Source organism: Lepus europaeus, chromosome 15 (assembly GCF_033115175.1).
Source record: "Lepus europaeus isolate LE1 chromosome 15, mLepTim1.pri, whole genome shotgun sequence".
In the NCBI taxonomy this organism is placed as follows: Eukaryota; Metazoa; Chordata; class Mammalia; order Lagomorpha; family Leporidae; genus Lepus; species Lepus europaeus.
The window spans coordinates 76,156,845-76,175,211 of record NC_084841.1 but is presented as its reverse complement, the minus strand read 5'-3'; the positions used below and the strand labels follow the sequence as shown (position 1 = coordinate 76,175,211).

At 43.0% G+C, this 18,367-nt stretch overlaps 1 protein-coding gene across 1 annotated transcript in view; it reads right to left on the bottom strand.

Moving 5' to 3' along the window:
- The window catches only part of LIX1 (limb and CNS expressed 1), a 52,261-nt gene extending 45,545 nt beyond the window's left edge, over window positions 1–6,716 (bottom strand). Inside the window, exon 1 of the mRNA XM_062212298.1 lies at window positions 6,632–6,716. Within this exon, the coding sequence (XP_062068282.1) occupies window positions 6,632–6,713 (82 nt within the window). The 5' untranslated portion in view covers window positions 6,714–6,716. The remainder of the gene's footprint in view (window positions 1–6,631) is intronic.
- Between the last annotated feature and the right edge of the window lie 11,651 nt (window positions 6,717–18,367).

The window sequence follows — 18,367 nt, the reverse complement described above, 5'->3', positions numbered from 1 at the left end:
ATAGACCTTGTCCTGTAACCAGGGTCTATGTACACGGCATAGACAGAATTTGGCCATACTTGTGGGCAGCTCTTGAGGATGAACATAAAGATCGGTAATTCAAGCCAGTGTTCCAGTGTGGAATATGTGGGGAGAGATTCTGAGCTGCTGCACTAGGGCCAACCCAGGTCAGTGTTGTGGGGCTGGGGGTTCCCAAATAGTGCCTTGATTGCAGATGCTGGACAGCATCAGGCCTGTCTCCTAACCACAACCCTTAGCCTAACTCACAGAACTGAAGGAGTGGTACAGCCGGCCCTACAAGATTCTAATCATTGGATCCATGAGGTCATTTGCTTCTTCAATAGATAACACCTCGGTGGCCATTACTGTCTCAGGGGATGAGGGATTTCACTTGGGATTTCCAGGTCTGGGCAGGGGAATTCTAGGCCCAATTCCCTGAAGACGATGGCACTGCTGACCAACCAGGAACTTGGACACAAGCTGAACGTGTAACTGGACCAGATAACCGCAAGTCCAGCCAGCTCTATACTGCCAGGCCAGAGGCCAACAGGCAGCTGCCCCTGTTCTTTCTCCTTATCTCTGAAAAGCTCCAAACATCTCTAGATGGCTGTGCTTAACATTAGGGCCCTTTCTTCCTCCATGCTCCCTCCTATGTACCCTGATGGTTAAGTTAACCCTGCATGCACATATCCTGTGACAATGCTGTCAGCGGAGGAGTGGCTTGGGAGGTCCTGGCACAGTTAATTTCACAATAAGGGGGGATCCCTGGCAGTGGGGAAAACCTTCCTTCCTTTTGTGAGGGAGCAAAAATCAGCCAATCATCAAGCACCAAACATCTGTTGTGCACCTGCCAGGTAACTGGCCCTGCAGGAAGCACCATGGGGTTACAAAAGAAGGACAAAGTACAACTCTGCCATCCCAGACTTCCAACCTAGGTGTGGACAAAAACACCCCAGTGAAGTGGTAAGAGGCAGGGCAGAGCCACATGAGAGGAATGGAAACTAACACAAGTGGTGATGAAATGATGGGCTCCCACAGCTGCTTAATGAGATGAGATCAAAACAGGGATCAACTGATTATCATCGCAACAGCAGGAAAAGAAAAAGCAAAAACCGTAATTCAAATGGTATTCCATTGACACCAGAGAGAAAATATACAGTATTACAGGCAGTGTAATAATTGTCTGTTTTGTCAATACTAAACTTTCAAGAGGATTCTCTTTTTTTTTTTTTACCCCACTCCCCCTTCTAAAATAGGATTGTTTTAACTACCATGGCAGACTAAACTTACATGGGCATTTGAACATGCAGGGAAAGAAATAAGAGACTTTGGGGTTAAAACTTCAATATGAAATGTATTAAATAAAGAAGATTCTTTTATGAAAGGCTTCTAAAGTTGTCTTACATTTCTTAAATCAATCTGTAGCACATAATCAGTAAAACCGTATCATTTAAACAGAAAGATCATAACTTAGACACTCACCCTTACGCAGCTGTATCCTATTATGGGCTGTAACTTAACACATGAGTTTCAGAAGTTGTTAAAATTGAGTTCAGGCTAACAAATCTTAACTGTTAAGGGAAAAAAACCCTCTGGTGATATGGGACAGCAGTGGGCGAAGAGGCCCAGGCTGATCTCACAGGATGGGTGTCTGTCATATTTTATTTTAGTCTGTTAAATCTTATTTATATACATGAAATAAATGTATTAGAACAGATATGGCCTCTAAGTGATCAAGAGACCACCTATTTTTTTTTCCATTTTGAAAAACTTTCCTCTAGAGTATAAGGCTCAATGTTTAAACTCTGTCAAATGAATGTTTACTGAAAAAAGAAAAAGAGAACAGCCCCATGCCACTGAAAGCTGAACTGAAATCTCCATGTTTCTCTGAGTATAAATTCCAATAAAAGTACTTGTATCCTGCACTAAAATGAGGCAAAATTAGCACTTGCACAGGCTTCCGCAGAACATCCACACAGTTGAATGCTAAAATGATCGGAGTTCAAATTACTGTCATTAGATGTAGTCTTTATTCTAACAAAGAGCAAGCAATCAACAGAGGGCTTTGCTTTTGTTTTGCTTTGCTTTTGAACTGCACTCTTTCAGGCACACTGGAGGCCTGGCCATCATGCAGGGATGTTCCTGTGTAAGGACCTCATCCCCTTATGTCCTACTCCTTTCCTTCTGTGAAATGCAAAAACTATAAATGCACCTCCAAATTTATGGATTTCAAGTCACTACACTAAAAACTATGGGATGGAGAAAATATGACTCTTGAGGGTTTTTCTTCTCTCACACCACTTATGGCCAGAATCATGATTACTAAGATGTTTTTAATAGCTCTCTAGTCTGCTCTAGTTTTTCCACGGGGTAAAAATGTACTCTTTGAAGTAAAAGTATTCACCTATCTGATATAAATAAAACCTTTCACACAGAAAAATGTCTCTCCAAATGGAAGAGTTAATGCACCCCAAATATGTGAGAAATTTGCTTCCAAATGTGCAACATTTAGTCAAAGTTCCATCTTACTTTGGCATTATAAAATTTTCGGAAAACATTAGTAAAATCAAACATGTCACTTTATAAGTCAGTGCCAGCAACCAACTCATTCTCATGGCTACAATAATGACTGAGATCATAATCACACAATCTTTTCTTAAAAGACAGGCTCTCAGTCAGTGCAACTGGTCTCTCCTATAGCCATCTTTGGCTTCTACAAATCTTGCAACTTGCCTGAGTTGGCAAATAGTTTCTTGCTGAGAACCCTAACTTAGGTATCAGGAAAATGTCAACATAAACGTTTCCCCAGTGCAGCCGTAGGCCATAAACTTCCTGCACAAATCTAGGATCACCATGAACTCCAATGGCTCCCCACTGCCTGCATGACCCCAAACCTGCCTGTGTCTGCTTCCCTCCATGCAGAGTCCCCGAATTGCCCAATCTGCCTGTGGACAAGCTGTTCCTGCTCCCCACAGGTGCCCTTCCCTGTACACCTTCCCGTCATAGCCCCGCTTAGATGTGACTACTGAAGAGGCTCCCTCCTGTCACACTTTCAGAAGTTTATTTTTCTTCCTTTTTTTTTTTTTCTAAAAATTTATTTGAAAGAGAGAGAGAAAGAGAGAGACCTTGATGGTTCACTTCCCAAATATCTGCAACAGTGGGGACTGGATGAGGCTGAAGCCAGGAGCCAGGATCTCCAATGGATCCCACGCAGGTGACAGAAACCCAAGTACTTGAGCCATCTGAGCCATTATCTGCTGCCTCCTAAGCACAACAGGAGGAAGCTGGATTGGAAGTGGCTTGATCCCAGGGACTCTGCTATGGGGATATGGGATGCAGCTGGTCCAAGAGGCAGCTTAACCTATTGTGCCATGTTGCCTGCTCTCTCTTTCCTGTTTGCCTTACTGCTGTCACAGCATTAATGGCATGGTCACTAGTGCCTCAAAGGCAATGTCACGTTGACTGAGGATGAGGAGCGGGACAACAGAAGTTGGATTCTATCACTTAGTAGCTGTGTAACCTTGGATGAATTGCCTTAACCTCATGAGCCCCCCACCTCTCCAGTCCCCTCACCCATAAATCACAGTGGTGCATACTTTCCAGGCTTGCTGGGAAGAATGACTGTTCCCAGCACAGCACCTGTCCCCGTGACGAGGACTTGACATCCAAGCGTTAGGAAAAGACCCGAGATAACAGATACACGCATCATGCTTTTGCAATCTGAGGAGTTAGCTCTCCAGTTAGGATCTGAAAGTACAGCCATGTTGACATCAGTGGTGATTTCTTCTTCTTTTTTTTTTTTTTTTTTTTTTTTTTGACAGGCAGAGTTAGACAGTGAGAGAGAGAGACAGAGAGAAAAGTCTTCCTTCCATTGGTTCACCCCCCAAATGGCGCCCTGACCAGGACTAGAACCCGCGGTGCCAGTGCCGCAGGCGGAGGATTAGCCACGCTCCCTCCCAAGAGCAGATGGGGGCTGTTTTGCCGGCAGTTTGCCTCATTCACGGCTATGTGAAAATGGACATTGCACCAAGTGAGGATGGCAGGCAACACGGAGCAGGGGCGATGTCAGAATTCCTCCGCTGGGACAGGAGGCAGCCTGTGGATTTCAGGAGCTACCTGTTGCAAAAGACACCTGCCCAACTCGTGTCAGCTCCGACCAGTAGACTCCAGAATGGGGAGCCCCCTTTATTTCAAACCTGGCTCCATTACTTTTTGGTTGAAATGTGAAATAGGGAAGAAAGGAAAAAAAAGTGTTACAAATTCAGTTTTCTTACAGAATTGAGTATAAAAAAAGAAATCAAAACAACCGGCACATGACCACTTTGTCTGTAATAAAAGGAGAGACTGGACGTTTTTCAAAATGCCCTTTGAAGGGACTCCTCGGCTGGGAGCAGTATTTGAATTTTATTTCTTAAACGAATGTAACTATTCCCACGTGCATCTGTCTCAGACCAGAAAACTCCCCGGGTGCTTTTTTCCTGGCCAACTTGAAGAGAAAATTCAGTTACCACTGCAAGCTGTTAAGCAAATCAAAAGCAAACTGAGGGGCAACAAATTAAAGGAGAGATCCTTTGCTCTCTGGGCGTGATGTGTGTCCTAACAGTGAAGAGAAAAAGACCGCCTTTGCGTCCACAGAAGAGACATTTAGAAGACGCCTCCAAGTGGTTTTTAATGCTCCTTTGTTCAGCGGGGCTGCGTCAGCATCTCCTCCTGCCGCCTGGCAAGGTAGCAATTTCTCTGCAGGAAGCCGCAGGGATGAGCCCGAGCGCTCCCCGCCGAGACAGACCCGAGGGGTGGGGTGGGCGGGCCGTGAGAGAGTGGGAGGAGAGGGGGCCGCTCCCGACCTGCCACTCAGGGCTGCGAGTGCAGCGGCTGCACCGGCGGTGCACGTGCCAGGCTCCGGCGCGCGCGGCGCCCACAGGTGACCGTGGCCTGGCTCGGCCCCAGGCTGGCCGTGTGCTGCCCTGCCCGCGAACGCGAGTGGGCCCACCGCCACCCCCTCCCCGGGGATGGCGCCTGGTGGCACGTAGTGACGGCGCAGAAGAGTGCCGCTCGTCTCACTGTCACGAAGTCGTGTTTCAGACGAGAAAAAGCCAGAAGGGAGAGGGTTCAGTACTCGCGGCCAGAGGCCCCTCGAGCCGTGGCAGCCAGGCGGTACCACTTAGCTTCGCGGGTAATGAATGAAAAGTTTGGACGACAAAACTTAGGATGTGCTGTATTGTACACCCCCCCCCCCCTTCTTCTGAACTGTAAACAATTTGCTGGAATTTCATTCGGGGTAAAAAGTGAACTTTATAATTTCAGATTTAAACTTCCTAAGTGGACATCAAGCTCAGTGAATAAAAAAGGACCCCCCACACACACACACACAATTTATCTAAAGCTATGGGCAGCCCAAGAGCCCTCTTCTCCCTCCCTAGGAATTCAGTGCCATTGTAGCGGACGGACATTCTTTCCTCCTTTTCACTTAAAGAAACATACCAAGCTTGAATGGATTCCAGGCAAGGGAGGGGGTGATTTTTATTAGTTCTAACATGGCTATTGACAAATGCTTGAAGACATTATTTTAAAAAAGAAAGGGCTTTCACTTTATGCCTTAGAGGGTAGATGGGTTACAATTTAATTTCTAAGAGAAAAAATTTATAGAATAAAGTGGCCTAACAGTTCTCTTTCTTCTTCATGCATATGAGAAATATAAGCTAAAAGGACATCTGGAAAGGAACGGTATTCAGCAATCAGAAAGCAAAAATCCAAACCATTGATGTCTGAGGGAGACAAACATAACTAGATTCACAAAGAGGAAAGCTGTAACCTATTGAAGTTGTTTTTTTTTTTTTTTTTTATTCCATATGCATTTTACCTTTTGGGCAGTTCCAAAGCAAAGTTCTATTTCAGAAGCCTTTGTAATGTGAAACCCACTGTAGATAAGATACAACCTGAAGATAGTCTTGTTTGCAGCAGCAGGAAATCAAATTGGTTCCAGAAATGAAGTTATATGACAAATGGTTTAATAGTATTGTGAGATTTGGAAAGCTTGACTGGATTGGTTTTCATGATCAATTTTTAAGAAGATTTTGAAATTACTTTGCATGGCAGTATGGGGGGGTTAAAGTTGGGAGGCAGCTCATTTTATTGGCTTTTTAACTGAAGTGTTATAATTTATTAGCAAAATTTAAAAGCTCAGTGGTGATTTGTTGTTAATTTTTGTTTGCCACAAAAATTTTCAGACACAGTACTTAGCACCGTGAATTTACACTGTGGAAGATTAAACATGTTAACAAATATAGATGTATTTTATGATCATTTCTAGGTTATTTTTAGTCAGCTTTGCGTTATTTAAAAAGCATCTGGGAAAGTTACTGAGGACTTCGGCAGGTCTTAGATTTTAGAAGAGACTTCTAAACAGCTAGACACATCACTGACAAAGCAACCCGGCGCCTAGTGCCTGTAGGTGAGATGCAATCACTCTTGTGACTGAGGTCAGGAACAAGTTAAATATCACTTAGACCACAGAGGTTTAGGAGAAAACGGACTTAAATAGGATGTGACTAGACGTTGAAGACTATTTTCTAAAAAAGTAAAAAAAAAAAAACAAACCCCAAACCCCACCCTCTCCCCCTCCAGTACTTACAATCTTTGAAGACCAGAGCCGGGTCTCTGTGAGGCAAGGCTTGGGCAATGATGTGTCTCAGAGATTCCAGGGTTCTGTCCATCTCGGGTCTGCCTGTGCGCGCCTCCTGCACAGGGTGTCCTCATGCCTGGATTCTTGCAGTCCTGGACTGAATCTGTGCAGCTCATTGATGCACTGGATTACCAAAGAATCCCTTTTAACATCTGCCAATCAGACATTTCCCAGAAAGTGAGGACCCCTCAGGGGGCCCTCCTCCCAGGCTCACTTATCTTTGTTGTGTGCTGAGCTAATTAGCTCGAAGGGCTGGCTGACAGGCCGGTTCCCTTGCCGCCTCCTGTTCAACACACCCACCTACAGGCTAGCAGGGGAAGCTCGCTCAGCCTGCTTTGCTCTGCAGCCAGATTTTGCCTTAATGCTGTGCTGCTTTCTCTATGGGAAACCTCTTTCGGCCCTCGACCGTCCACTGTGCTGCCCCCAGGACAAGGGAATCAAGAAACTCATTTCTCCAGGGAATTTCCTAAATGCCAAAGGAGCGGTAGGGGTACACTGTAGATCCCCTTCAGCAAAGGAATGAGGGTGCCCCATTATGCTTCACATTGAAGTTCAGGAACAGCTCTTCTGGAAGCCACGGGTGAGCTCCCACCCCTCTCCCCACATTGCAGTCGCTTCTGATGAACTCTGGCAAGCACGACCTGCGGGACTGTCTCACAGCCTGCCTGGGAACACTTGTTTCCCTGTTTTGCCCTTCAAAGCAAATCATCTCCAAGGTTGACTTTAATTAATTCTGATATCATTCACTTCCTTTTACTTCATGATAATTCTTTCTAAAAATTTCAGTAGAAGCAAAAAAAAAAAAAATCTACTTTTCCAAAGATTATAAGTAGCTATTAAAAGATCTTAAGAAAACAGAGCTTCTTTTTCTACCAATGTTGGCCACCACCCATTACGATTTGTTAAATGCTCTTCCTACAGGAGACACAAATAGAAGTCACATGATTGCACTGCAATAAAAGCTACACCAAATACAAAATAACTCATTTTAAAGACTATAACCTGTGTTAGTTGTTGAAGGGTTGTTGAGGACTTCTTTATTTAAATTTTTTTCCCAGGGTAGACATAAGAAATTGCTTTCCAACTTTCAGATTCCATAATTATGCTGTATTTTATGAAGAACTGAAACCAGTCCTTTAAATAAAGACTATATAAAAATGTCTTCCATGTGATCAGTTTCTTCAGCTATTTGGTAGAAGTCTGGGCCTAATTAAAAGAAGGTGGAGGAATGGGGCTATCATGATTTTCACATAGCAAATGCTCATAGGGAATGTACAAAATACACAAGCATGGGGCTGCCCCAGACCACAAAGACATCTATCTATCTATTGATCGATTGCTGGATGTATCTGTCCATCCATCCATCCATCCATCCATCATCATTATCATCTATCTATAAATGGATATAATCTAGAAAGAACTGGGAAGAAGTAGCACTTCATGCTGAGATACTTAGGGTTCCACAGTGCACTCTACATGAGCTGTACCAAATGTGAACATGGTCAAGATCCTTGCCATCCAGGAGTTTATAATTTATAATGCAAACTATGGTTTGTAGACAAAAACTCTAATTCTTGGACACAAAATATGAGTGAATGTAAATGCTTTCAGTGTGATACTGAATTGGAAACCAATATATTTAATGTTTTCGTTAAAGAAGCAGGAGAAATGGCTGGCGCCATGGCTTACTAAGCTAATCCTCCGCCTGCGGCACTGGCACCGCGGGTTCTAGTCCCAGTCTGGGTGTCGGATTCTGTCCCGGTTGCTCCTCTTCCAGTCCAGCTCTCTGCTGTGGCCCGGGAAGGCAGTGGAGGATGGCCCAAGTGCTTGGGCCCTGTACCCACATGGGACACCAGGAGGAAGCACCTGGCTCCCGGCTTTGGAATGGCGCAGCGCACTGGCCATAGCAGCCATTTGGGGGGTGAACCAACAGAAGAAAGACCTTTCTCTGTGTCTCCCTCTCTCACTAACTCTGTCTTTCAAAAAAAAAAAAAAAAAAAAGCAGGAGAAATAATATGGACTTTGCAAAGCAGTAAGACTGAGAATATAAAAACAGCAACATTAGAAATGATTGATGCGTGGAATTCAATCAGTAAATGGGCATTCCTATAGTTGTAAGTTTAATTCCAGCAGTACTTAAAAATATTTTAGCGGCTGACATAATGGATTAAGCTACTACCTGAGATGCTGGCATACCATATATGTGCAGTTCAAGTCCTGGTTGCTCTACTTCCAATCCATCTCTCTGCTAATGTGCCTGGGAAAAGCAGCAGCAGCTGGTCCAAATACTTGGACCACTGCACCCACATAGGAGACCCAGAAGGAATTCCAGGCTTCTGGCTTTGACCTGGTCCAGCCTCAGCCACTGGCAGCCACTGGAGGAGTGAACCAGCAGATGGAAGATCTCTGTTTCTGTCTCTCTCTCTGAAACTTTGTTTTTCAAATAAATAAAAATCTTTAAAATATACATATATATTTAGTATGTTATATATGTATTTACATATTTATATATTATATATATGTTGTATAATGTGGTGGGAGGAACACTGAATTTAGGATCAATAAGACCTAGGATTTGAATTTTGTTATCTGTATAACCTTGAGGAAGAAGCCACTTATCTTCTCTGGGCTCACAGCCCTCATGCACCAATTTATTCAGTTAAACTGGATGCTGTCATTCAGTTCTTATATCTATGGTTCCCTGACTATATCATAAAGGGACACAAATATTAGAACAGATTGTCTAGCCTTCTGGAAAGCCATATATTTATTTCCTCAAGGCTGGACTGGTCTTGACAAATCACTTCTATTTCCACAGTCAACCTCATATCCATTCATCGATCTGAAAGATACAAATCAATATGATCAACTCAAAGATGCTCCCTGCTAAAGCTAACTACAAGGAAGGGTAAGAATTTCTTAAAGCTAATCTCCAACTTCCATAAGATTTTTTAAAAAAGATTTATTTATCTGAAAGTCAGAGTTACATAGGGAGAGAAGGAGAGGAAAGAAGGAGACAGAGAGAGAGAGAGAGAGAGAGAGAGAGAGAGAGAGAGGTCTTCCATCTGCTGGTTCACTTCCCAAATGGCCGCAATGGCTGGAGCTAGGCTGATCTGAGCCAGGAGCCAGGAGCTTCTACCAAGTCTCCCACATGGGTGCAGGGGCCCAAGGACTTGGGCCATCTGCTGCTGCTTTCCCAGGCCACAGCAGAGAGCTGGATTGGAAGTGGAGCAGGCCAGGAGATGAACTGGTGCCCATATGGGTTGCTGGCACTGCAGGCGGCAGCTTTACCCACTATGCCACAGTGCCAGTCCCAAGATTTTTTTTTTTTTTTTTGAACAGGCTGAATGGATAGTGAGAGAAAGAGAGAAAGGTCTTCCTTTTTGCCGTTGGTTCACCCTCCAATGGCCGCTGCAGCCGGCGCATCTCGCTGATCCGAAACCAGGAGCCAGGTGCTTCTCCTGGTCTCCCATGCGGGTGCAGGGCCCAAGCACTTGGGCCATCCTCCACTGCCTTCCCAGGCCATAGCAGAAAGCTGGCCTGGAAGAGGGGCAACCGGGATAGAATCCAGCGCCCTGACTGGGACTAGAACCCGGTGTGCCGGCGCCGCAAGGCGGAGGATTAGCCTGTTAAGCCATGGCGCCAGCAAGATTTTTTTTTAAGAAGGCAAAACTATAGGCATTTTTATAGAGAACCTAAGTCTACATAGATATCATGATCCTTAATGAGTTAGGTTTTGTTAGGTAAAAAAGGAATTTTTAAAAAAGATTTATTTATTTGAAAGGCAGAGTTACAGACAGAGAGAGGGAAAGGCAGAGAGAGAGGTCTTCTGTCCGCTGGTTCTCTCCCCAAGCTGCTGGAGCTGAGCCAATCTGAAGCCTGGAGTCAGGAGGCCAGGAGCCAGGAGCTTCCTCCAGGTCTCCCAGGTGGGTGCGGGGGTCCAAGCACTTGGTCCATCCTCCGCTGCCCTCCCAGACCATTAGCAGGGAGTTGGATCAGAAGCAGAGCAACCAGGACTCGAACTGGCACCCATACAGGATGCCAGCGACACAGGCGGAGGCCTAACCCACCATGCCACAGCGCAGATCCCATAAAAAATGAATTCTAAGATAGGTAGATCATGCAACATTCCAGTTAGATAGTATAGTTTCTTCTGTAAGCCAAATCTTATGGCAGAAATTGTCTTAAACTTTTCTTCTTGAATGCCCAAAAGACTTCTTCCCTTAAAGTGCTGTCACTCACTCTCTCCTTGCCAACCCCCACTCAGCCATAGCACCCCCACCCACCATGGCTCTCCCATCTCCCTCTGCACCCGAGAAGAATCCCATTATGACATTCTTCTCAGTCGCCCAACTTGTGTGTGCAGGGAATACAGGAACTCTTAGTGGACCGTCCTGCCTAGCCCCTCCTTTCACGTTTCTATACTTTGAACTTTAGCTTTCAGACAGCTCTGCCATAGCCACAGGCTTGGCTGGCTTCCTTCAAACCACACACATTTTTTCCCTGAAGTGAACTACACCGTATTTCTTTAAAAAAAAAAAAAAAAAAAAAAAAGGCAGTCTAGAGAAACAGGTGGGTGGTCTCTTAGGTTCTGTTTTTTTAATGGTAAGAAACTCCTGATGGAGATGGAAGAGGATGAGAAACCCTCAGTATATCTATTTTTGTACTGATTCTCAGATTCAACGTTAGATTTCATTGTCTTTAATGAGACTTCAACCATCTGTAGCATATGCCAAAAGCAAATTTAAAGTGTTGAAGCAAGGGGAGATGACCAGAGTAAGAACTAAAATGACATTACACAATCCATTAGAGTACTAATAGGAGGATGAGAAACGGCATCCAACTGACATCTTCGATGATGGAAAAGTACCACCCAATGACAAAAGGAGAAGGCTCGGTTGCGGCAACAGTTACCGAGCTTCCAGGGAGTACAGAGCACTTGGAGACGGGGAGAAGTCAATGTGCAGCATTTCATGCACGATGCAACAAAAAAGTCTCCGGAAACAATAATTTCGCTAGTAAGGAAAATTCATTCCTGTTATTCCAGTAATATGTTTGTTGTTAAATAATTCATTGCAGCTATAAAAATAATAATGTGGGAGTCATTGATTAAAATAACATCCAGATTATAAGAAAACATAATAAATGTTTAGTTCAAAACGGGAACCTCCCCCCTCCATGCCACAATGCATGTTGCTCTGAAGGAAGAGACTGGGGCTGGCCAGGCAGGAGTGGGCCTGCAGGGGAGGGTGATGGGACTCCATGCCCCAGGTCCCAGAAGATTTCAGCTCAAGCCATGAAGGCACAAAAAAGGCTGCAGTCACTGAGCCGGGGTTACTTACACTCCTCATCCCTAGGGAATCCACCCACTGAGAGAGGGAGAGGGCCCGATGGAGACTTAGGAAGATTACCTTCCCCCAAATAATTTCTGCACTTGATTCTTAAAAATTTGCAATTTAAAACAGATACATTGAAAAAAGAATTGAAGTCATGCAGTTGAATACATTAGGATAGAGAGCACATCACTTAAAAAATCAGTAGGAAGTGACTGACAGCCGTTGTTTTGATTCCAGTGGGAGATGGGCAGAAGGATCTGGAAGGGTCTCCATGCGGAACTGGCAGGAGGGTCAAAGCTGATCTCGAGTGTTTCTGAGGATGTGTGGAAAGGAGAGCAGGGGCAGGGAGGGAGCTGGCCTTACAGAGGTAAAGAGTAATGACCGTGTAGTATCTGCTGTGTTTGGCCTCCACTAGGAAGAGACCAGTGGGCGGCAGAGATGGCTGCTCATATGTTAATTTATTTCTTTTCAACTGGTCAGGGGCCAATGAAATGTTTGCGTCAAGGTACTTCTGGGAAGGTCAGTTAGAAAGGCAACTTCAGATGGCTTCTAGATAAAAGTTTAAAAACACAAATGACATGAAAGAACTTGATCTCGGACATCTGTTCTTCACTAAGGAAATCATCAGAGAGAACAAATCTGTTGCACTACATGGAAAATAATTAGAATACTGATTCATAGGCCAAATACAGATTAAATGAATTTCTTCATTTATATAGAAATATTTGGAAATATGCTGGTAAATTGCCTTCAATCCTTGCTAGGGCAGGCAAGAGTCAATTAACGACTGGAATTTTATATATAATGAGCCCTTGTTTTGTTTTTAAAAATATTTATTTATTTGAAAAGCATGGTGTACTTTGGGGGGAAACAGAGATCTTCCATCTGCCAGTTCACTCCCCAGATGCCCACAACAGCCAGAGCTAAACCAGACTGAAGTCAGGAACCTGGAAGTCGATCTGGGGCTCCCACTTGGATAGCAGAGACCCCAGTACGTGAGCCATAAACTGCTGCCTCCCGGGGTGCATGCTAGCAGGAAACTGGATCAGAGTGGAGGAACTGGGATTTGAAACAGGTCTCCAGGCTCGGGATGCAGGTGTCCAAGTGGTATCTTAACTGCTGCGCCAAACACCACCCCTGCCATTTTCTTCTTTCTCTTAGATAGAGTTAATGTTTCTGGAGCTATGAGTCATATAGAACATTTAACTATTTGCAAACATAGTGAGCAAATTAAAATGGAGATCAAGAATCAAAATATGGGATTGAAACAAACCCAGGGAGACTGTCTATAAACAAATGACTAAACCTGAGATTAGCTGACGACTTCAGGTTCAAGTAACAGTAATTTCACAGCTCCATGTATCTCAGAAGAAGCTTCCCATAAGGCTGCATCAGTGTACTCTAATTCAATTGCAGCTACACTTGCGGGTATGCTTACATTAAGATAAAAGCCTAGTGCCCATCTATTTCACCTGTAAACTATAGTTTCCAGGTACTTCAGTCACCGCCAGAGCCCTGCACTTAGCATGCATCCTGCCAACAAAGAAGCAGCATTATTTCTTTCCAAAATTTGTTTAAAGGAAGAGGAATAGTAAACAGCATAGACATGGACTTATTTTTCCATAAATTGAAAATGGGGCAGGGGTCGGCACTGTGGTGTAGTGGGTGAGGTCGTTGCCTATAGTGTCAGTACCCCATATGGGCACCGGATCAAGTCCTGGCTGCTCCTCTTCTGATCCAGCTCTCTGCTACAGCCTGGGAAAGCAGTAGAAGATGGCCCAAGTGTTTGGGCTCCTGCACTGCGTGGGAGACCCGGAAAAAGCTCCAGGCTCTGATTGGCCCAGTTCCAGCTGTTGCAGCCATTTGGTGAGTGAACCATCAGATGGAAGACCTCTCTCTCTTTGCCTCTGCCTCTCTGTAACTCTTCCTTTCAAATAAATAAATAAATATTATAAAAAAGAAAATGGGAAAGACCAAATTCTAGAATAATATATTCTTCTGATGATCTCCAGGTACTTCCATAGCTTTGAATTCAAGGGTAAGTACTCCCCCAGCACTGCCCCACCTCCCCCAACCCCAGGGATGTTCCACTGAGGGTGTCTGTCTACTGAGATGGGTTTTCTTGGGCATGTGATATAAAGGTGAAACTGTTTATTATGGAAACAAGCTTTGTCCTCTAAAATGTTCAGAAAGTTTTTTGGAGGATAGAACTCAAAACCTGGTTGTGGGGTGGGCATTTTGCCTGGCACATTAAGTCATTGTTTGGGATGCCCACATTCCATATTGGAGTGTTTGGTTCTAGTCTTGGCTACTCCATTTCCAATCCGTCTTCCGATTAATGCATACCTTGGGAGGCAGCGTATGATGGCTCAGGTATTGAGCCCCTGCCACCCACGTGGGAAGACCCAGTTGGAATTCTAGTTTCTTGGCTTTAGCCTGGCCCAGCTCCTGCTGTTACAGGTATCTGGGGAGGAAACTAGTGGATGGAAGATCTCTTAGTCCCTCTGCCTCTATCTTTCCCTGCCTTTCAAATAAAAAAACAAAACAAAACAAAAACAATACAAAACCCCAAACCTGGTTGTAAGGACTGTCTTTTCTGATACTTCCAAGCAATAGGAAGACACGTCAAATTTGTGGAGCTTATTAACTTTCCAGAAGAGATCCTAAGGCTGAACACAAGCTTGAAACCACCCAAGCATATTGGTTTTCTTCCTTTCACCTCTCAACCTTATTACTCTATGACTTTAAGCAAGCAATTTTACATTTAAAGATGTTTTCTCATCTTTAAAATAAAAGAAAGGTAACAGAATCTCTGTTATAGCTCCAGTGTAACAGAATTCTATATAAATGGTCTCAATCTTAATACTTAGGCTGCTAACTGGACAATCTTTTAGATTCTGTTCTGAATTCCCTCCAATCCATTCAAACACTGACAATCACATCACTGTAGTGTTCAAAACCTACAGTGGCTTTTCCCTAATACATCACATTTTTCTTTTTTAAATTCAAATTCATCCTTTAATTCAGTCATCCTTTAATTCAGTCCTTTCCTGCACAGCACCCATCCCCCATCGACGGTCTGGTAGCACACTGCATTCACTTGTCTCCGGGATTTTCTGCATGATTTCCTCTCTGCAAGCTCTTTTGCCTTCTACCTGTCCAGCCAAATCCCCCTTCCACAAAACAACTCCCAAAGCATGCTGGCCTGCCCCTCAGACTGTCCTTGGGATTTCTCAGCAGTCATCAGCGGGACATCTACTCTGGGCTGCCATGTCATTGCTCTGTGCTATTCTTGCCTATCCAAATATAGCTGAAGCATTCAGTCAGAAAAATATACCCTAAAAATATACATATTCTCTCCTGATATCCCTTTACACACTAGCAGATACATGAAACACTGAAGTATGAACACACCTTTCTCTTCCTAATCTGGGCCAAATCTCTTACCAATAGCAAGATTACAGATTCACTTATTTCAAATAGTTTTTAAAGAAATGGAAGCACATAATATTGTCGTGAATGTCCCAACTAATCTGAATACTCATTTGAATTATGAGGCACACTATGACATAAAAATCTACAACAATCTGATTCTAAACATCACAGAAGATGTTAATTTTAATGTCATTGCTATTTACAGTATTAAGGTAAAAGAAAAAGTCTTAAAATGTGACACCAAAGTCTTTGTGAGTGACTGAGTTTCCCATGCTCCCCACACCCCTGGCTGTGAATCCGTGCATAACCCATGGCTGTTCTCAACTGTGATCTCTTGACTGCTTACAGGGTTGCATCAAGTGGCACCCGAACTTCATAAAACACGCCAGGGCAAACTGAGATACGGGCTGCTGCTCTCTAGGGAGCTCTACTGAGGACAGCGAGTCTTAACCACCGGAGTACTCAATCTGTGACTGTGAAATAAACCCATTAGCCACTGAGACCTAATGAATTTACCTCTTGATCCTTTGGAAGTAGCTGGAAAATCTGAGGGGCATCATTGGCCAGAGCTCTTCAGACACCTACAGGATTTGTCAGAAAATTTACTAAGTTCTTCGGTGAATGAACAGTTTTCTCAATTTACATTAACTTCTGATTGGTATCCTTAAACATTTTTATGGCTCAGAAAATCTGTGCTCAAGAACAGATCAATGGTTTCCAAGTTGGAACAAATATAAACCATGTTCTTAAGGAAAAGCTTATTTAATGGAAATAGTAAGTATACTATGTGAGGCAAATCTTGAAAAATACACAACAAAGGCCTGCAGTTGAATCACACTGACCCTGAAATTAGGAAAGATGGTCAGCCTGTAGAAGCTTCCTGTTGGTCACGTTAGCAATACTTCCTGAGCACACGGCATGTGGGCACTGTGCTGAGCTCTTCTCAACAAGTGGAAAAGCATTAGTTCATTTAATCTTCACCACCCTGTGACAAGCACTATTTAATGTTCCCATTTTACAGTTCTAAAGAGTGAGACTAGAGTGGTTATGGAAGTTCCTTAAAGTCTGGGAAGTGGCGGAATCAGGATCTAAATTTGGACTCAGAAAGTGTTCTATCACAATATGTAGCTTTATCACATTTGTGGAGTTTTTTGTTTTTGTTCACTATGGGTGCTTTAAAATGTGACAATTTGTCTGCTAAGGCAGATTCTTTTTCATCAATGGTTATCAAAAAACCATCTTTTAAAAAATAACTGTTGTGACTGGGTCCTAGTTTCATACCACCAAAATATAATCCAAAAGAAATTAAATGCCTTATCAGATCATTTATTACCAAGTCTTCAGTATCATTGTTCAAATACGGCTGCACCTCTAGTTCTGATTTGAAGTATTTGTCCTGTGGTCCACATGAAATCTGAGGCTGTTGAGGGTAAGAACCATGTTTATTTGCCTTCTAAGTTTCTCAAATAATAGTGAGTTTTTTATATGGTGGGTTCCCCAAAGTTGACCAAGTCAATTCAGTAAAGCCAAACAGGATGAGGTCATACAGTTTTATTCACAGTTTGCTTTCAGCACTCTGGATAAGAAAATGTACTCCAAAATAAACATGTTGTGGTTCTATTAAGCTGTCTTCAACAATAATTTATGCTATAAAAATACTTTAGAGCAGATAAAAAAAAAACACTGAATTTAAAGGCATATCTAAAATTCAAAGTGGGATTATACACATATTTTGAGAATCCAATATTCAAAGGAACTGGATTTGACATTTTCTTGCATTTATATATTTAAATGAGTTTATCACATAATGGAGGATCTTGCAAATAGCCATTAGAATTAATTTTCCAAAAGTGAATCTGATGTCTGTATCACTCTCAGGAAGAAATCTCCTGCATTCCAATTGGTGACTATGAAGTGACACTGCCATCTAGTGGCCAGTTTTCACTGCAGGTGACTACATTCACTTGAGCACCCACCTTCACATCTCACTGATTATAAACTCCTTTTTTAGAGAAATATCTAGTTTTTAAAGGGAAAATAATTTTAAAAGTTTTTCATTTATGCATTCATTTGAAAGGCATAGAGACTGAGAAACAAACATACACAATACACAGATTCCATTTGTTTGGTTCACTACCCAGATGCTAGTAATAGCTAGGGCTGGGCCAGTTTGGTTTCTGGCTTCAGCCTGGCTGGGCCATGGCTGTTTCAGGCATCTAGTCAGCAAATGGAAACTCCATCATTCTGCTTTTCAAATAAATGAACAATGAATAAAACACTGAGGAAAAAGGGGAACATTTCTCTCTTCATCCCCTCTACTTCCTTCCACCCAATCCTACTCCTGCTTGGATCCGCATAAAAGCTGGCAACTGTAAATACCACGGTGGGACTATCTTTTAAATTTCTCTTTCCAGGGCCATGTTACCAATGCTAGTGGCACAAAAGTGTTATGGATCAATCTATTAACTGATTACATATTCTTTCTTCTAAAGACTAACAAAAATGAAAGGCAATGAACTTTTGTAGTGGCCAAATAAAATTCAGCCGCTTCACTGGAATTTCAGAAAGGCTAACGGCATTACAATCATCATCCTCATAGTGTTTCATTGAATGCATATAGTGTGTTAGGCACTCTTCTAACTGCTCGATGTGCATGTCTCATGGAATCCTCAAAACAATCATACAAAGTAGTTGGAAATCCCATTTTCACAGCAGGAAAACTGAGGCAGAAGAGGAAAAGATAACTATGTATGAATTGCTTAAAGTTGGGATCTAAAAACAAGTATAATCTACCTGTTCTTGGTAGAGACCAAAAAACGATTAATGATTTTTAAAAAAATGCAAAAATCTCTAATAAACTTATCTCGAAAAAATGACTTTAGCAGACTTACCATAGCTCTCTAAATTATTTTTT